General features: G+C 45.6%; 1 protein-coding gene across 10 annotated transcripts in view; it reads right to left on the bottom strand.

Moving 5' to 3' along the window:
* LOC129835746 (1-phosphatidylinositol 4,5-bisphosphate phosphodiesterase beta-3-like) overlaps window positions 1-19,127 on the bottom strand; it is a 149,738-nt gene extending 130,611 nt beyond the window's left edge. For 9 of the 10 annotated variants that reach the window (XR_008756509.1, XR_008756506.1, XR_008756504.1 and 6 more), the window contains exons 1-2: window positions 18,506-19,126; window positions 4,616-4,702 (exon numbers count right to left, since the gene is read on the bottom strand). Coding sequence is in view for 2 of the 10 variants with exons in the window: in XM_055901506.1 (XP_055757481.1) it covers window positions 4,616-4,702; window positions 18,506-18,604 (186 nt within the window). In the remaining 8 variants the exon portion in view is untranslated. Of the gene's footprint in view, window positions 1-4,615; window positions 4,703-18,505 lie in introns of all 10 variants that reach the window. The other variant, XM_055901507.1, reaches the window with a different exon arrangement.
* Window positions 19,128-21,077: the final 1,950 nt, after the last annotated feature.

Here is a 21,077-nt window from a genome sequence, read left to right as displayed (position 1 = left end):
GGGGTAACACAGCACACTACTTTACTACAGGGCTCTGGGGGGTAACACAGCACACTACTTTACTACAGGGCTCTAAGGGGAGAACAGCACACTACTTTACTACAGGGCTCTAAGGGGAAACACAGAACACTACTTTACTACAGGGCTCTGGGGGGAAACACAGAACACTACTTTACTACAGGGCTCTGGGGGAAACACAGCACACTACTTTACTACAGGGATCTGGAGGAAACACAGCACACTACTTTACTACAGGGCTCTGGGGGAAACACAGCACACTACTTTACTACAGGGCTCTAAGGGGAAACACAGAACACTACTTTACTACAGGGCTCTGGAGGGAAACACAGCACACTACTTTACTACAGGGCACTAAGGGGAAACACAGCACACTACTTTACTACAGGGCTCTGGGGGGTAACACAGCACACTACTTTACTACAGGGCTCTGGGGGGTAACACAGCACACTACTTTACTACAGGGCTCTAAGGGGAGAACAGCACACTACTTTACTACAGGGCTCTAAGGGGAAACACAGCACACTACTTTACTACAGGGCTCTAAGGGGAAACACAGCACACTACTTTACTACAGGGCTCTGGGGGAAACACAGCACACTACTTTACTACAGGGCTCTGGAGGAAACACAGAACACTACTTTACTACAGGGCTCTAAGGGGAAACACAGCACACTACTTTACTACAGGGCTCTAAGGGGAAACACAGCACACTACTTTACTACAGGGCTCTGGAGGAAACACAGAACACTACTTTACTACAGGGCTCTGGGGGGAAACACAGCACACTACTTTACTACAGGGCTCTGGAGGAAACACAGAACACTACTTTACTACAGGGCTCTGGGGGAAACACAGTACACTACTTTACTACAGGGCTCTAAGGGGAAACACAGAACACTACTTTACTACAGGGCTCTGGGGGAAACACAGCACACTACTTTACTACAGGGCTCTGGAGGAAACACAGCACACTACTTTACTACAGGGCTCTGGGGGGAATCACAGCACACTACTTTACTACAGGGCTCTGGGGGAAACACAGCACACTACTTTACTACAGGGCTCTAAGGGGGAAACACAGAACACTACTTTACTACAGGGCTCTGGGGGAAACACAGCACACTACTTTACTACAGGGCTCTAAGGGAAGCACAGCACACCACTTTACTACAGGGCTCTAAGGGAAGCACAGCACACTACTTTACTACAGGGCTCTAAGCGGAAACACAGCACACTACTTTACTACAGGGCTCTGGAGGGAAACACAGCACACTACTTTACTACAGGGCTCTGGAGGGAAACACAGCACACTACTTTACTACAGGGCTCTGGAGGAAACACAGCACACTACTTTACTACAGGGCTCTGGGGGAAACACAGCACACTACTTTACTACAGGGCTCTGGGGGAAACACAGCACACTACTTTACTACAGGGCTCTGGGGGAAACACAGCACACTACTTTACTACAGGGCTCTGGGGGAAACACAGCACACTACTTTACTACAGGGCTCTGGGGGAAACACAGCACACTACTTTACTACAGGGCTCTGGGGGAAACACAGCACACTACTTTACTACAGGGCTCTGGAGGGAAACACAGCACACTACTTTACTACAGGGCTCTGGAGGGAAACACAGCACACTACTTTATTACAGGGCTCTGGAAAAAACACAGTACACTACTTTACTACAGGGCTCTAAGGGGAAACACAGCACACTACTTTACTACAGGGCTCTAAGGGGAAACACAGCACACTACTTTACTACAGGGCTCTGGAGGAAACACAGAACACTACTTTACTACAGGGCTCTGGGGGGAAACACAGCACACTACTTTACTACAGGGCTCTGGAGGAAACACAGAACACTACTTTACTACAGGGCTCTGGGGGAAACACAGTACACTACTTTACTACAGGGCTCTAAGGGGAAACACAGAACACTACTTTACTACAGGGCTCTGGGGGAAACACAGCACACTACTTTACTACAGGGCTCTGGAGGAAACACAGCACACTACTTTACTACAGGGCTCTGGGGGGAATCACAGCACACTACTTTACTACAGGGCTCTGGGGGAAACACAGCACACTACTTTACTACAGGGCTCTAAGGGGGAAACACAGAACACTACTTTACTACAGGGCTCTGGGGGAAACACAGCACACTACTTTACTACAGGGCTCTAAGGGAAGCACAGCACACCACTTTACTACAGGGCTCTAAGGGAAGCACAGCACACTACTTTACTACAGGGCTCTAAGCGGAAACACAGCACACTACTTTACTACAGGGCTCTGGAGGGAAACACAGCACACTACTTTACTACAGGGCTCTGGAGGGAAACACAGCACACTACTTTACTACAGGGCTCTGGAGGAAACACAGCACACTACTTTACTACAGGGCTCTGGGGGAAACACAGCACACTACTTTACTACAGGGCTCTAAGGGGAAACACAGAACACTACTTTACTACAGGGCTCTGGGGGAAACACAGCACACTACTTTACTACAGGGCTCTGGAGGAAACACAGCACACTACTTTACTACAGGGCTCTGGGGGGAATCACAGCACACTACTTTACTACAGGGCTCTGGGGGAAACACAGCACACTACTTTACTACAGGGCTCTGGGGGAAACACAGCACACTACTTTACTACAGGGCTCTGGGGGAAACACAGCACACTACTTTACTACAGGGCTCTGGGGGAAACACAGCACACTACTTTACTACAGGGCTCTAAGGGGAAACACAGCACACTACTTTACTACAGGGCTCTGGGGGAAACACAGCACACTACTTTACTACAGGGCTCTGGGGGAAACACAGCACACTACTTTACTACAGGGCTCTGGAGGGAAACACAGCACACTACTTTACTACAGGGCTCTGGAGGGAAACACAGCACACTACTTTATTACAGGGCTCTGGAAAAAACACAGTACACTACTTTACTACAGGGCTATAAGGGGAAACACAGCACGTGATGGTGTGTGTGAGAGAGTTAGAGAGAGATGGTGTGTGAGAGAGAAAGAGAGATGGTGTGAGAGAGAAAGAGAGATGGTGTGAGAGAGAAAGAGAGATGGTGTGAGAGAGAAAGAGAGATGGTGTGAGAGAGAAAGAGAGATGGTGTGTGTGAGAGTGCATTCAGAAAGTATTCAGACCCCTTGACTTTTTCTACACTTTGTTACGTTACAGCCTTATTCTAAAATGGATTCAATTGTTTTCCCCCCCTCACCAATCTACACACACAATACCCCATAATGACAAAGTAAAAACAGGTTTTTAGAAAACTTTGCAAATGTGTTAAAAATAAAACTGAAATAACACATTTATATAAGTATTCAGACCCTTTACTCAGTACTTTGTTGAAGCACCTTTGGCAGCGATTACAGCCTCGAGTCTTCTTGGGTATGATGCTACAAGCTTGTCACACCTGTATTTGGGGAGTTTCTCCCATTATTTTCTGCAGATCCTCTCAAGCTCTGTCAGGTTGGATGGGGAGCGTCGCTGCACAGCTATTTTCAGGTCTCTCCAGAGATGTTAGATTGTGTTCAAGTCCGGGCTCTGGCTGGGCCACTCAAGGACATTCAGAGACATTCAGAGTCTCCAGACCTGAACCCAATAGAAAATCTTTGGAGGGAGCTTTAAAGTCCGTATTTCCCAGCGACAGCTCCGAAACCTGAAGGATCTGGAGAAGGTCTGTATGGAGGAGTGGGCCAAAATCCCTGCTACAGTGTGTGCAAACCTGGTCAAAAACTACAGGAAGCGTATGATCTCTGTATTTGCAAACAAAGGTTTCTGTACCAAATATTAAGTTCTGCTTTTCTGATGTATCAAACACTTATGTCATGCAAAAAAATGCAAATTAATTACTTAGAAATCATACAATGTGATTTTCTGGATTTTTGTTTTAGATTCCGTCTCTCACAGTTGAAGTGTACCTATGATAAAAATGACAGACCTCTACATGCTTTGTAAGTAGGAAAACCTGCAAAATCGGCAGTGTATCAAATACTTGTTCTCCCCACTGTATGTTGGCCCCACTAGACTCGCCGCGTTGGCCCCACTAGACTCGCCGCGTTGGCCCCACTAGACTCGCCGCGTTGGCCCCACTAGACTCGCCGCGTTGGCCCCACTAGACTCGCCGCGTTGGCCCCACTAGACTCGCCGCGTTGGCCCCACTAGACTCGCCGCGTTGGCCCCACTAGACTCGCCGCGTTGGCCCCACTAGACTCGCCGCGTTGGCCCCACTAGACTCGCCGCGTTGGCCCCACTAGACTCGCCGCGTTGGCCCCACTAGACTCACCGCGTTGGCCCCACTAGACTCACCGCGTTGGCCCCACTAGACTCACCGCGTTGGCCCCACTAGACTCACCGCGTTGGCCCCACTAGACTCACCGCGTTGGCCCCACTAGACTCACCGCGTTGGCCCCACTAGACTCACCGCGTTGGCCCCACTAGACTCACCGCGTTGGCCCCACTAGACTCACCGCGTTGGCCCCACTAGACTCACCGCGTTGGCCCCACTAGACTCACCGCGTTGGCCCCACTAGACTCACCGTGTTGGCCCCACTAGACTCACCATGTTGGCTCCACCAGTCCAGTAAAGGAAGAATCCATCTGGGTCTACCTTCAGAGTGATGAGGGTGGGGTGACCGCTGTTGGGCTCCTATACACACACAGACACATAGACGTTAATACATCGGGATATACACACTGTACACATATGACTAAAATGTGACCGGCCCGGAGGTTGGAAAGCCAGGTCTCCTGCATGCCATACGACTGTGTTAACCTGCTGAGCTAAAGCCTAGGCATTCGCTGTAGGGGGAAGCTAATGCAAGACTTCAGGTCTTGCATACCTTGAGTCTCAGGTCCGATGCCGGCTCTATGGGCGGAGATGGGAAGAAACCGTTGAAAAAGCATTTTACAACTTTTTGTATTACAGTTTACTGCATTAGACGTGGTCTAGGATCAGCTTCCCCCTACCAAAACATAACCATTAGTGGGGAGGGAAATGAAACACTGACCCAGGGTCAGATTGGACGATGAAAGGAGTGAGCTCTTGTATTTCCGTTTCTATGATGGAACCAGCCCTACCTTCAGTTTGGGCTCTGTGGTTGGCTACAGAGAGGAGAAATGAGGGTGGCCACAATATTGTCTTAACTGTATAATGTGTATCATTCTTAATCTAAATCATTAGTACAGATCTAGGATCAGCTTAACCTAAACTTTAAATGATTAGTCAAACAAAGCAGGATCTAGGATCAGCTTAACCTAACCTTTAAATGATTAGAGTCAAATAAAACATGATCTAGGATCCGCTTAACCTAACCTTTAAATGATTAGTCAAATAAAGCAGACCTTGGATCAGTGTCTAAGATGCACTATGCAGAAATCACTCCACCATTTCCTGGTTGCTAAAATTCCAATAGTTTGACGAATTTCAGTTTGTGTGACAAAACAATAGGGCTGGCCCCATTCAGTCGACTGGTCGATTGTTTAGTCGATAGGCTGTCGGTCGACCAAGATTTCTTTAGCAGAGCAGACGCACGTATTTTTATTTATATTTTTCCTGGTGCATAAGACACCTGTCTGATTGGCGCCTGTCTTAGCGGACTCATCCATTACGGAGAACACGGGGGGTGGTACAGTCCATCACATGTAATACTGAAAACTGTCTATGGTTATATTATGTCAAAAATAATGGTGCAAACACTAATAAATCTTATAAGAAATGATCTTTCTCCCCCGCGTTGGATACGAACGCTGTACGCGGTTCTGAAACAATCTTCAGGGCACCATAGAATGTAGAACCTATACATAGAACCTTTCCCTGTGTTGCTATGTGCACAATAGCAAAGCTAACCAGCATTTTGGGCCTGAGAAGCGTGTGGCGGAGGCAGCAGCAGAGACGAGGAAACAGCCCATGCTTTAGACTAATTATCTAAGAAAATGAAGGAGAGAGGAAACCCCAACTTAATTAGGTCAACAGCCTAACTGTTAAATGTGCCTTGGCTTTATACATCATCCACATACAGTAGCAGTCAAAAGTTTGGACACCTACTCATTCAAGGGTTTTTCTTTATTTTGACTATTATCTACACTGTAGAATAATAGTGAAGACATCAAAACTATGAAATAACACATATGGAATCATGTAGTAACCAACAACAAAAAAACTGTTAAACAAATCAAAATATACAGTGGGGCAAAAAAGTATTTAGTCAGCCACCAATTGTGCAAGTTCTCCCACTTAAAAAGATGAGAGAGGCCTGTAATTTTCATCATAGGTACACTTCAACTATGACAGACAAAATGAGGGGAAAAAAATCCAGAAAATCACATTGTAGGATTTTTTATGAATTTATTTGCAAATTATGGTGGAAAATAAGTATTTGGTCAATAACAAAAGTTTATCTCAATACTTTGTCATTGCCAACAAAGGTTATATTGTCCTGCTGGAGGTCATTTTGCAGGGCGCTGGCAGTGCACCTCCTTGCACAAAGGCGGAGGTAGCGGTCCTGCTGCTGGGTTGTTGCCCTCCTACAGCCTCCTCCACGTCTCCTGATGTACTGGCCTGTCTCCTGGTAGCGCCTCCATGCTCTGGACACTACGCTGACAGACACAGCAAACCTTTTTGCCACAGCTCGCATTGATGTGCCATCCTGGATGAACTGCACTACCTGAGCCACTTGTGTGGGTTGTAGACTCCGTCTCATGCTACCACTAGAGTGAAAGCACCGCCAGCATTCAAAAGTGACCAAAACATCAGCCAGGAAGCATAGGAACTGAGAAGTGGTCTGTGATCCCCACCTGTAGAATCAATCCTTTTTTGGGGGTGTCTTGCTAATTGCCTATAATTTCCACCTTTTGTCTATTCCATTTGTACAACAGCATGTGAAATTTATTGTCAATCAGTGTTGCTTCCTAAGTGGACAGTTTGATTTCACAGAAGTGTGATTGACTTGTAGTTACATTGTGTTGTTTAAGTGTTCCCTTTATTTTTTTGAGCAGTGTATATATATATAAATAACTCTTTGCTTGACATCATGGGAAAATCAAAAGAAATCAGCCAAGACCTCAGAAAAAATTGTAGACCTCAACAAGTCTGGATAATCCTTGGGAGCAATTTCCAAATGCCTGAAGGTACCACGTTCATCTGTACAAACAATAGTACGCAAGTATAAACACCATGGGACCACACAGCCGTCATACCGCTCAGGAAGGAGACGCGTACTGTCTCCTAGAGATGAACGTACTTTGGTGTGAAAAGTGCAAATCAATCCCAGAACAACAGCAAAGGACCTTGTGAAGATGCTGGAGGAAACAGGTACAAAAGTATCTATATCCACAGTAAAATGAGTCCTATATCGACATAACCTGAAAGGCCGCTCAGCAAGGAAGAAGCCACTGCTCCAAAACCGCCATAAATAAGCCAGACTACGGTTTGCAACTGCACATGGGGACAAAGATCCTACTTTTTGGAGAAATGTCCTCTGGTCTGATGTAAACAAAAATAGAACTGTTTGGCCATAATGACCATCATTATGTTTGGAGGAAAAAGGGGGAGGCAGCATCATGTTGTGGGGGTGCTTTGTTGCAGGAGGGACTGGTGCACTTCCCAAAATAGATGGCATCATCAGGATGGAAAATGATGTGGATATATTGAAGCAACATCTCAAGACATCAGTCAGGAAGTAAAAGCTTGGTCGCAAATGGGTCTTCCAAATGGACAAAGACCCCAAGCATACTTCCAAAGTTGTGGTAAAATGGCTTAAGGAGAAGAAAATTAAGGTATTGGAGTGGCCATCACAAAGCCCTGACCTCAATCCTAAAGAACATTTGTGGGCAGAACTGAAAAAGTGTGTGTGAGCAAGGAGGCCTACAAACCTGACTCAGTTATACCAGTTCTGTCAGGAGGAATGGGCCAAAATCCACCCAACTTATTGTGGGAAGCTTGTGGAAGGCTCCCCGAAACGTTTGACCCAAGTTAAACAATCATAAAGGCAATGCTACCAAATACTAATTGAGTGTATGTAAACTTCTGACCCACTGGGAATGTGATGAAAGAAATGAAAGCTGAAATAAATCATTCTCTCTACTATTATTCTGACATTTCACATTCTTAAAATAAAGTGGTGATCCTAACTGACCTAAGACAGGGAATTTGTACTAGGATTAAATGTCAGGAATTGTGAAAAACGTATCAAAATGTATCAAAACGAGTCAAAATGTATTTGGCTGTATGTAAACTTCCGACTTCAACTGTATGTATGTATGATGTATAAAATACACTATATACTACTATATACTACCACTATATACTACATAATACTACTATATATTTGTAAGTCGCTCTGGATAAGAGCGTCTGCTAAATGACTTAAATGTAAAATAATACCATATAATACTACATACTACTACTATAATACTACTACTATATACTACTACTATATACTACTACATAATACTACTACATAATACTACTACTATATAATACAACAAGCAACACTTTCTCCAGTGCTCCTTTTTCTTGATAACCAGTAGTTTCCACAACTAATTCAAACCTCTTCCACACATCTGACTTCCCCTCCTGAGAAACCAGTAACATTCGCTCACTTCCAGTTTCTTTTTCACATCCCCCTGCATCCATTTTGCTGTCACATGTTACTGTGATGGGAGTTTGTTATAACCAAATCTATTCATGCGATTATGATAGGCTATAGGTCAGGTCCTATTGGTCACATGCACGCGCTGCTTACATGTTTCACGTAAAGCGAGCAAAGGGTTGAGGGAAAAGGGAATGTTTTTCCTCAACAAATTAGGGATTTCGGTAACAGAACTTTTCAGTCAAACACTTTCTGTGCTGTGGTGCCTTTTCTCTGCGGTTAGGGAGGAGAAGAAGAGGAGGGAGAATAGAGGACAGGAGGGATAGGGAGAGAGAAGAGGATAGGGAGAGAGAAGAAGAGGTTAGGGAGGAGAAGAAGAGGAGGAGGGAGAATAGTGGACAGGAAGGATAGGGAGAGAGAAGAAGAGGAGGAGGGAGAATAGAGGAGAGGAGGGATAGGGAGAGAGAAGAAGAGGAGGAGGGAGAATAGAGGACAGGAGGGATAGGGAGAGAGAAGAAGAGGAGGGAGAATAGAGGACAGGAGGGATAGGGAGAGAGAAGAAGAGGAGGAGGGAGAATAGAGGACAGGAGGGATAGGGAGAGAGAAGAAGAGGAGGAGGGAGAATAGAGGACAGGAGGGATAGGGAGAGAGAAGAAGAGGAGGAGGGAGAATAGAGGACAGGAGGGATAGGGAGAGAGAAGAAGAGGTTAGGGAGGAGAGAGAGACAACGTGTGCCAGTCACAAGCGCTCGCTGTCATTTTTTTTTTAACACAGTGTGACCATCGGGCTCTTTCTTGAGTCATTTGTGTGTAAATTAATTTATCAAACCGTGTGCTTAAAGCATCAGACAAGATCAGTGCATATGTAGTTGATTTGATTCAAACACGTAGGGTGTGTCTGTTTATATATGGAAAATACGTTTAAACATTTCCACTAGTCGATAGAACATGATAGCTCCTGGTCTAACAATATTTTTTAGTCGGAGACAGCCATACAAAACAAGTACAGTGTAGAGATTGAATCATTGTACCATCTAAACAGCTGTGAAATATATTTTCCATAATCAAACATGTATTTTCAGCTGTTTGAAGCTGTTTGTACGAAACCTAAAAGAAAAATACCAAAAAAACAAAACAGAAGTAGTGCACATAGAACAGATCTACCACTTCTTAGACTTGCTTTCAATGAGAATGACAGATCTATAAGTCATATTTCTATGTGAATTTAGTCAGGTCGTTACTGTTGAACAGCATAAAACCAAAAGGGCGATTCCATGATAACAGCTGATCGATTAGATTACATAAAACATTTTTAAAAATTAAATGAGGATAAAAAATAAAAAAAAACAATGATTCCAAAGTTTAACAAACCATACAACCCTATGAATAGGGACTACTTTTAACAATTTCCACTGGAAACTGTAAAATAAAAAATAAAAACATTTAATTGAAGAACAGTGCCGATGCAAAGTTTGGTAGCAGAATGAAGGTTTGTGATGTTGGTGACATCATTATGGTAACAAGTAAATGTTATTGTTTTTTGTGTGTGAACAATCTGTGTGTCTGAGAGTCACTGGGGAATTGATTAAAAGTTATCTCCATCCTAATCATTCATTTCTTCCATCCCCGACTCTCATGTCTCCTTTCCTTTCCAGACTCTCATGTCTCCTTTCCTTTCCAGACTCTCATATCTCCATTCAATCTCTCATGTCTCCTTTCCTTTCCAGTGCTTTCTCCTCCTCGTCTCATATCTCCATTCAATCTCTCATGTCTCCCTTCCTTTCCAGTGCTTTCTCCTCCTCGTCTCAAATCTCCATTCAATCTCTCATGTCTCCTTTCCTTTCCAGACTCTCATGTCTCCTTTCCTTTCCAGTGCTTTCTCCTCCGCGTCTCATATCTCCATTCAATCTCTCTCGTTATGTCTGTCTCAGACGGCCCCTATAGAGGCCAGGAGTGGTTTCAGTGTCGTCCACAACCATTTACTGTACATGGAGGTTTCACTTTCCACCATCTCACACACACACACATACACACACACACACACACACACACTATAAATGTCCCTTTTCCTCCTCGAGTGACAAAGAAATACCAGGTAGAGGCAAAAGAAACACACATGTATTTAGGCGAGGTGCTGGCTAGCGGAGGACTTAAAAAAAAAAAAAAACTTTTACCGCTTTTTTTTTTTTTTAAATAAAGGAGAGCCACACCCTCTAGGAGCTCAGATGCAAAAAGAATGTTTCCATGCAACGTTTCGGACAGACAAGCAGTCTTCATCAGGGTATATTCTGTTAAAGAAATACCAGGCACCTTGGTTGGCATGCTAGCATCAACAACCAACGTTAAAACTACAGTCTGCAAGATGTGCTCAGCCATCAAACATAAAGGGCAACTGCTATGGTTCTCTCTCCACTGTGATAGGATCTTTGTTGTGGCCCGTATTCATAAGGTGCACACCGTAGCAAAACATAAAAATAGAATGTTTCTTATTGGACAAGTTCCACGTTGTCCCTCCCCTGTTTCAGTCTGTTTTCTTCCGTTTGGTTTCTAATGAATATGACCCAAAAACACGACACGCTGTAAAGAAGCATTCGTTAGTCCTGTATTCACAAAGCGTCTCAGAGTAGGAGTGCTGGTCTAGGATCAGGTCCATATAATCTAATTCATTATGATCTAAAAAGGACAAACTGATCCTAGATCAGCACTCCTACTCAGATGCTTTGTGAATACAGGCCTAACACACACATGTTATTTTGCATGTTTACGGCGTGTCGTGTTTTGCCTAAACACTGAGTTGGTGATTGTCTGTCTTGCCACACCATTTCAGCTCAACCTCTCTTTCTCTCCTGCTATCCTTCAACCCAACTCTCCCTCCTTCACTCCCTATCCCTCACCCCCCGCCCCCTTCTCCCTCTCATTCAACCCAACTCTCCCTCCTTCACTCCCTATCCCTCACCCCCCGCCCCCTTCTCCCTCTCATTCAACCCAACTCTCCCTCCTTCACTCCCTATCCCTCACCCCCCGCCCCCTTCTCCCTCTCATTCAACCCAACTCTCCCTCCTTCACTCCCTATCCCTCACCCCCCGCCCCCTTCTCCCTCTCATTCAACCCAACTCTCCCTCCTTCACTCCCTATCCCTCACCCCCCACCCCCTTCTCCCTCTCATTCAACCCCCACTCCCTCCCTCATCTTACCTCCTCTCTTTCTCATTCTAGTCTCCCTCATCTTCTCGGATCTCTGTTTATTACTCCAGTCTTCTCCCTCTGCTCCTCCCTCTCCACCCCCTCTCCCTCTCTTCTCCTCCCTCTTCTCCTCTTCCTCCCACTCTCCTCCTCCCCCTCTTCCTCCTCCTCCCCCTCTCCCTCTCCTCCTCCTCTCTCCTCCTCCTCTCACCCTCCTGTCCTCCTCCTCCTGTCCTCCTCCCCCTGTCCTCCCCCAGACCTCTCCATGCACAGGCCTTAATGATAGTATATTCACACATGGATATGGGTTCTGCTCTCCCTCTCCTCCTCCTCCTCCTCCTCCTCCCTCTCCTCTCCTCTCCCCCCTCTCCCCCTCCTCCTCCTCCTCCTCCCTCTCCTCTCCTCCTCCTCCTCCTCCTCCCTCTCCTCTCCTCTCCCCCCTCTCCTCCTCCTCCTCCTCTCCCTCCTCTCCTCCTCAGCCGTTCCAGAAGCCAAGAACTGTCTCTCTTGTCTAGCTCAGCGTGTGTCTGTGTGGTCACTGCTGCTGTGTTAAAAACGGCTGTCTAACGAAGGCTAAGACAAACACATTATTATTACCCCACTATGAACCGCCTTGGAACACTGACAGATACAGCCTGCTGTATAACGCACAGATACAGAGAGAGGGTGGGAAGGAGAGAGGGTGGGACGGAGAGAGGGTGGGACGGAGAGAGGGTGGGACGGAGAGAGGGAGGGAAGGAGAGAGAACAGGAAGAAAGCAGTGGAGGAGGGAGAGAGATAAGGTGGAGAGAGAGGAGAGGGAGAATGTTCTCATTATGTATAGTATAAAGGTAGAGTCTGTTTTTTCATATCAGCACCTCATAAATCAGTTATTATACAGGGATAACCAGTGAATGTGTGTGTGCGCCGCTCTGGCAACATAAAGGTTGATGACAGCAGAGAACCTTTGGACTCTGGTGAGGAAAAGAGAGTAAAAGGGAGGGGAGAGGAGAAGGGAAAGGGACGACGGGAAAATCATTAAGCGAAAAAGAAAAGAGGGAGAGAGAGACCTGAATAGAGGACAGGAGGGAAGAGGAGAAGGAGAGTAGTAGAGGAGGAGGGAGAATAGAGGACAGGAGGGATAGGGAGAGAGAAGAAGAAGAGGGAGAAGAGAGGACAGGAGGGATAGGGAGAGACAAGAAGAGGAGGAGGGAGAATAGAGGACAGGAGGGATAGGGAGAGAGAAGAAGAGGAGGGATAGGGAGAGAGTAGTAGAGGAGGAGGGAGAATAGAGGACAGGAGGGATAGGGAGAGAGAAGAAGAGGAGGAGGGAGAATAGAGGACAGGACGGATAGGGAGAGACAAGAAGAGGAAGGATAGGGAGAGAGTAGTAGAGGAGGAGGGAGAATAGAGGACAGGAGGGATAGGGAGAGAGAAGAAGAGGAGGGATAGGGAGAGAGAAGAAGAGGAGGGATAGGGAGAGAGAAGAAGAGGAGGGATAGGGAGAGAGAAGAAGAGGAGGGATAGGGAGAGAGAAGAAGAGGAGGGATAGGGAGAGAGAAGAAGAGGAGGGATAGGGAGAGAGAAGAAGAGGAGGGATAGGGAGAGAGAAGAAGAGGAGGGATAGGGAGAGAGAAGAAGAGGAGGGATAGGGAGAGAGAAGAGGAGGAGGGAGAATAGAGGACAGGAGGGATAGGGAGAGGGAGAGAGAAGAGGAGGAGGGAGAATAGAGGACAGGAGGGATAGGGAGAGAGAAGAAGAGGAAGGATAGGGAGAGAGAAGAGGAGGAGGGATAGGGAGAATAGAGGACAGGAGGGATAGGGAGAGAGAAGAAGAGGAAGGATAGGGAGAGAGAAGAAGAGGAGGGAGAATAGAGGACAGGAGGGATAGGGAGAGAGAAGAAGAGGAGGAGGGATAGGGAGAGAGAAGAGGAGGAAGAATGGAGGAGCGGTGAGAAGAAGAATACACATGTCAATCCCAGAATCCCTCACTTCACATGTGGCTGTGTTTGACCTACAACCTTTCTACCACTCCTTCCATCTTCCCTTCATTCTTCCCCTCTGCCTGTCTGTTCCTCCATCCATCCATCTCCACTGTAACAATGTGTTTCAGTACATGGTGATACTCGTTTAGACAATCACTGAGTTCCCCCCCCCCCCCCCCCCCCCTGTCAATACAATGGGCTTTGATCTCGGTGTTTCTCAGCCCTCTGTTAGAGTGTAATGGTGTGTTTCACTGAGAGCTCTCTCTCTCTCTCTCTAATTCAGGAGCAGAACGGATGTAGTTGAGGGAGAGAGTAGGGAGAGAGGGAGCGAAGAAGGGAGGGGAAAGTCGTTTTGGCTCCAGAGAGCACAACAAGCTGAGACAGGAAGTCATTCAGAGTGAAACACAAAACACCCAGAATAAAACCACATTCGCTGTAGGGGAAAGATTCACTTTCTACAGTGTGTGTGTCAACACAACTGTGGATATCGCGCTAACAAGTTGATTTATGATAAATGGCCTTTATGAACACCCACAACCAAACACCCCCACACCACCAAACACACACACACCCACAACCAAACACCACTACAACCAAACACCCCCACACAACCACACACAAACACCCCTACACACACCCACAAACAAACACCCCCACACAGACACCCACAACCAAACACACACACCCACACACAACCAAACACACACACACCCACCCACACCCAAACACACACACACACACACACCACACCCAAACACACCACAACCAAACACACACACCCACAACCAACCACCCACAACCAAACACCCCCCCCCGACACACACACACAACCAAACACACACCCCACAACCAACCACCCACACCCCACAACCAACCACCCACACCCCCCCCCACAACCAACACCCCCCCCACACACACACAACCAAACACACACACACAACCAAACACGCCTACCGGTCCCTCTACTGGTCCCAGTCTGGTTGTAACTATACGTGAATAATGAATTACCAACCCACACAGACACTAATAAAGTCTTCCACCATACAGACATGAGATGTGTAGACTGATGTATTGGTGTCTGTTTACAAAAAAAATATGTTTTTCTATTGAAACAAGTTGTAAAGTACTTCAGGCGCCCACAACTAAAATACTGACAGTTAAACTAAATATCCCTCCCGCACACACGCAGGCCACGGTTGCCAGGTGAGGTGGTTACCATGCGAGCAGGTTGCCAGGCGAGGTGGTGTGAAACACGCGGAAAGAAAACCTATTAGGGAGGAGAGAGGCAGATCTCAGGTTTTCTGTAAAACTTGTTTGTCTTGCTTTATTAAAGTACAGATTGTATACCTGTCTACCTGGGACACTAATAGTACTAAAATAGTCCTACAATGGTGTCTAAACTACAGCTATGACCAACCACATTTAGGTGTTTCAGCCGGGGCTAAATTCTGATTCACCTCTTACGGTTACATTGCACACAATAATGTGATTTATTGTGGATAGTCTGATTTTTTTATATAATCATTTGTTTAAAAACGTTTAAATGCTTTGCAAGCACAACAATTTCCCTAATAATCCTGTTTACATGGACACATCTGAAATCAGGCTGCCTGATGGGACTTATGATAAACGCAGAAAAATCACGAATCGAAATAAACGCTCTGCCACACTGACCGTGTCATTTTTGGGAAGAACATTTGATTCTGAGTTCGGACAGATGAAGTTTGTATGTGAAAACTAGTTCAAACTAAGATGCTTTCAGTTGTTCCGAACTCACTTCAGTTGCACAAAAGAGAGAGAGTCTTGAACTGCTGGTGTTAACAGACGTACAGATCAAATACACACCGCTGGAACTCGGCTTAAAAAGGTCTTAACACGACCTAATCATTTGAAAGATTGCTCAGAAAAACGTGTGTTTATTTTTACTTTGATTTAGAATTTACGCCGATTAGGATAAACAGAGTAAGGCGTTTACATGACTGATGCATAATTTACCTAGTGTCATTGTCAGGTTAATAAGGAATAACTACTATGCATGCCAACGTTTGACTCTAGTCTGGGCCGTTACTACGTCTTTCGAATTCCCGTGTCAACAGAGACGGAGAACGTAAAAGTGGGAACGAAAACGGGGGTTGGTCAATAGCAGCAGTGTCATTTGCTGTGTTCAAAACAACTGGAAAGTCTGAAAAACTCAAGGTCAAATCATGAGGTCAGTGATCTTCAGGCTGGAAAGTCAGAGCTCTAAGAAGAGGCCCGAGTTCTCGATTGTTTTGAATGTGGCATAAAAAAAAAACCTGAGCGAAAACTTTCTTGAAAGAATTCAAAACAGAACAGAGCTGAGCCTATCAGTAGCTGCAGAACAGAGCTGGGCCTATCAGTAGCTGCAGAACAGAGCTGGGCCTATCAGTAGCTGCAGAACAGAGCTGGGCCTATCAGTAGCTGCAGAACAGAGCTGGGCCTATCAGTAGCTGCAGAACAGAGCTGGGCCTATCAGTAGCTGCAGAACAGAGCTGGGCCTATCAGTAGCTGCAGAACAGAGCTGGGCCTATCAGTAGCTGCAGAACAGAGCTGAGCCTATCAGTAACTGCAGATGGGCTTTACGTCCCAAATCGCACCCTTCTTCCTATATAGTGCACTACTTTTGAACAGAACCCATAGGGATACGTCAAAAGGTCACATTTGGGATGTAGCCTAGCGTTTCCCCAACTCGTTTTTGTTGTAGCGCCCTTTTTGTTTTAAAGGGTAGCTGTGACCAACAGATGCATATCTGTATTCCCAGTCATGTGAAATCCATAAATTAGTTCCTAATGAATGTATTTCAATTGACTGATTTCCTTATATGAACTGTATCTCAGTATCATCTTAGAAATTGTTGCATGTTGCATTTATAATTTTGGTTCAGTGTCGTGTGATATGTTACATTTCATATGGTATGTATTAATGTCCATCACCCATTTCGTGTGATATAGTACATTTCATATGGTATGTATTAATGTCCATCACCCATTTCGTATGATATGTTACAAATTACAATTCGTATTATACACTACATTGCAAAAAAGTATGTGGACACCACTTCAAATTAGTGGATTCATCTATTATAGCCATACCCGTTGCTGACATGTGTATAAAACGAGCACACAGCCATGCAATCTCCATAGACAAACATTGGCTTCAAAGAAGAGCTCAGTGACTTTCAACGTGTCACCGCCATAGGATGCCACCTTTCCGACAAGTCAGTTCGTCAAATTTCGGGACACCGCTAGAGCTGACCCCGGTCAACTGTAAGCTCTGCTATAGCTAAGTGGAAATGACTAGGAGCAACAATGGCTCGGCCGCGAAGTGGTAGGCCACACAAGCTCACAGAACGGGACAGCCGAGTGCTGAAGCGTGTAGCGTGTGGAAATAGTCTGTCCTCGGTTGCAACACTCACTACCGAGATACAAACTGCCTCTGGAAGCAACGTCAGCACAAGAACTGTTCGTCGGGAACTTCACGAAATGGGTTTCCACACAAGCCTAAGATCATCATGCGCAAGGCCAAGCGTATGCTGGAGTGGTGTTAAGCTCGCCGCCATTGGAGTCTGGAGTAGTGGAAAAGCGTTCTCTGGAGTGATGACTCACGCTTCACCATCTAGCAGTCCAACCGATGAATCTGGGTTTGGCAGATGCCAGGAGAACGCTACCTGCCCCAATGCATAGTGCCAACTGTAAAGTTTGGTTGAGGAGGAATAATGGTCTGGGGCTGTTTTTAATGGTTCGGGCCCCTTAGTTCAAGTGAAGGAAAATCTTAATGCTACAGCATACAATGACATTCTAGATGATTCTGTGCTTCCAACTTTGTGGCAACAGTTTGGGGAAGGCCCTTCCTGTTTCAGCATGACAATGCCCCCGTGCACAAAGCCAGGTCCATACAGAAATGGATTGTTGAGATCTGTTTGGAAGAACTTGACTGGCCTGCACAAAGCCCAGACCTCAACCCCATTGAACACCTTTGGGATGAATTGGAACACCAACTGCGAGCCAGGCCTAATCACCCAACATCAGTGCCCGACCTCCCTAATGCTCTTCTGGCTGAATGGAAGCAAGTCCCCACAGCAATGTTCCAACATCTAGTGGAAAGCCTTCCCAGAAGAGTAGAGGCTGTTATAGCAGCAAAGAGGAGACCAACTCCATATTAATGCCCATGATTTTGAATGAGATGTTTGACTAGCAGGTACTTTTGGTCATGTAGTGTATGTTATGAGTTTTGAAATGTTATGAATTCTAGCTAGGTGGCTAATGTTAGCTAGCTCACTAACGTTAGCTAGACTAGGGGGTAATGTTTAAAGTTAGGATTAAGTTTAGGAGTTAAAGTGTTAAGGTTTGGGTTAGTTAAGTAACCATTGATCTTATGTAACCATACAAAACGTAACATATACTAAATGGAGTCTTTGCGATTTACGTACAGAAACATACGAAATACTCTGAGACCAGGTTGAGCCTGTTCTACAGCCTCTGGGCTGCTCTGACTGGTGTCAAGTCAACTTTGTCTCTCACAACCAACATGGCTCTACACAGTAATGTCCACAAAGTACTGATTTGTCAATAAAAAGTTCACAAATAGTTATGTTACTATTATATTTTAAATGAATGGAGCTTGAATGCCACTTGTGGCGGGGGAGAAAACACGAGAAGAATTCACACACACGTTTGGATATATAGGTAGGCTACTAACCTCGTCCCATTTGATAAACTTGCTCCCCCGTTTTAGTATGTCGTGAACCGACACAGGTTTGAGCTGTAGAGCGTGGACTCCGGGCTTCGCCCCTGCCATGGCTCCGGGTCAACGCCGTGTGGCAACGCCTAAACTCCGGGTGCGGCGACCTGCCCTAGTCACTGCCCCTTGGTCCTCGGGGCTAAGTCCTTTTCCGGGATGAGCTGTGACTTGCAGCTCTAGGACTTAGTAAATACGATTATGTGTCTCTTAATAGTCGAGGTTGGAGTATTCAGCTATCCTAAAATAATTCTAAAAGTCTCACGTTGAGAAGAGTCGAGTAACTGCGTTCTTGTGCGCAGCGCGTATGTCTCGTTTAATTGCGTTGAATGGCTGTAAAGCAGCCTATCTTCATTCCATCCGCCTATTATTGTCTCCCTCTCTCTCTTTCGTTTTCTTTTAAAAGCTGTCCTCAAACTTTCCCTTCTCCACACTCGTCCAGCCGGATTCTAATCTTTCTTCCTTCATGTTTTTGAGAACGGGGGGAGCACGCAGGACAGAGCGAGAAGGAAGGAGAGATTCAGTGAGGGAAAAAAATGTGTGTTTTTTTTCTCTACTCTGTCTTCTTTTCAGACAGACAGACGCGGTCATTCCATTTTTTTTATTTGAGGCGTGTTCTGTGCGTTGGGGACTTTACGCTGAAGCGTGGCAAGAACGTTGGAGTTTTTAACGCGCTCAAACTGCCAGCTAACACGAAGTGATCCGTTCTCATGCATGCTGCCTCCTACAACACCCCATAAAGAATGTCAGCTATGCTGTAGCGTGTTTCGTCGGCAGGTCTGGTCTTGGGCGATATGCCGCTCTAGGCGAGACCACATCGACCCTGATCCCCTCCGAAATAGAATAGTAGCCTAGACATTGTCCGCCACAATGCACTTTTATTAATGCCAATCCATGTGGTAACCTACCGTTTTTGAAAACAGGCTGTTGCATTGGCTTAATTGAGACCTGACAAAAACATACATTTACATAATTTAACAAATTAAATTCATTAATTTGCAGTAAAGTCATTTTCTGTTCTCATTCTCGGAGTGGACACGTTGTTTGCAGAGTTCACAACCTGAAACACTTGTGAGAAACACGTTTTGGTTTATTTCAAACCATCATTTATGTGTAAAAACAACAACAACAAAAAAGCTTAACTTCACTAGCTGTAGCACAAGTCAAGACAGATAGAACGGGAGGCAGACAGGGGGAGTAGAGAGATGAATGTGACTGAAAGAACCTGCATTTTCATCAGGATATTTTCTCATGTTTTTATTTTGTCGGCTTCATGTATTTTTACTTAGTTGACAATGGAAGTTATAGGACAATGGGCACACACTGGTTGAATCAATGTTGTTCCCACGTCAATTCAATGAAATTACATTGGGGCCTCCTGAGTGGCACAGTGGCCTAAGGCACTGCATCGCAGTACTAGCTGTGCCATTAGAGATCCTGGTTCGAGTCCAGGCTCTGTTGCAGCCAATCGGGATACCCATGGGGCGGTGCACAATTGGCCCAGCGTCGTCCGAGTTAGTGGAGGGTTTGGCCGGCAGGGATGTTCTTGTCCCATTGCGCACTAGCAACTCCTGTGGCTGCTTGGCACAATGGATGCTGATGTTGTTGGTGTGCAGTGACACATTGGTGCAGCAGGTTAAGTGGGCATTGTGTCAAGAAGCAGCTTGGCTGGGTTGTGTTTCAGAGGATGCATGGCTCTTGACCTTTGCCTCTCCTGAGTCTGTACGGGAATTGCAGCAATGGGACAAGACTGTAGATACCATCGTGGGACGAGACTGCTTGTGTGTCCAGTAGGAGGCCTACTGCTGCATTGTCCTGAATTCCACTCGCTCGTTTCTTTAGCCGCCAATGGCTCACGGTACATCAGCAGTGTCTATATGACAGAGGCTTGTGCTAACATTACAACTGTCTAAAAATGTACCTGAAAGTGGCCCTCCAGTCTCCTTTTCACCTCACATGAACCTGATTTACTTAACAAAGGGCACATCTCAATAGGTTGTCCAGGTAACTCGTGACATCACAAGTGGGAGGGGGGGGGGCTTTCCTCTTTTGTTCTCTATTGGTCCTCAGGCAATGACATCACCACTTCCCATCAAACCAACTCCTTGAATGCAAAGTTCAAAAATCACTGGAAGACGTCTTTAAGGAAAACGTTTTTTATTTTTAATGTTTAGCTTCACATAATATAATTAATTGTAAAAAAAAAAAAAAAAAGGTGCATTAAAATGTCTGTAAGAGGATAAGCAACAACAAATGTAGGTATTAATAAAGCACTTCAAAATCTTCTAAAATACTTTTTACAACGGAGGAGGAAGAGGAGTGCCAAGATGGAGTTGGCTTCCAAACAGCGCCCCCTGTCAGTCATCTAGTGTTTATATAAATCATTGGCTCAGAAACCAGCTAGCTATTACATTGAAATGTATGAATTATTTTACATTGGTTGTTATTCCATTGAAATCCACAAAGTGCTTTGCATTGGTTTTTTAAGGTAGCCAAGGAAGGCACTGAACCTCAAGTTGTCCCCACAAACCCC

Source organism: Salvelinus fontinalis, chromosome 36 (genome assembly GCF_029448725.1).
Source record: "Salvelinus fontinalis isolate EN_2023a chromosome 36, ASM2944872v1, whole genome shotgun sequence".
NCBI classification, from domain to species: Eukaryota; Metazoa; Chordata; class Actinopteri; order Salmoniformes; family Salmonidae; genus Salvelinus; species Salvelinus fontinalis.
This window is presented reverse-complemented; position numbering and strand designations above follow the sequence as displayed.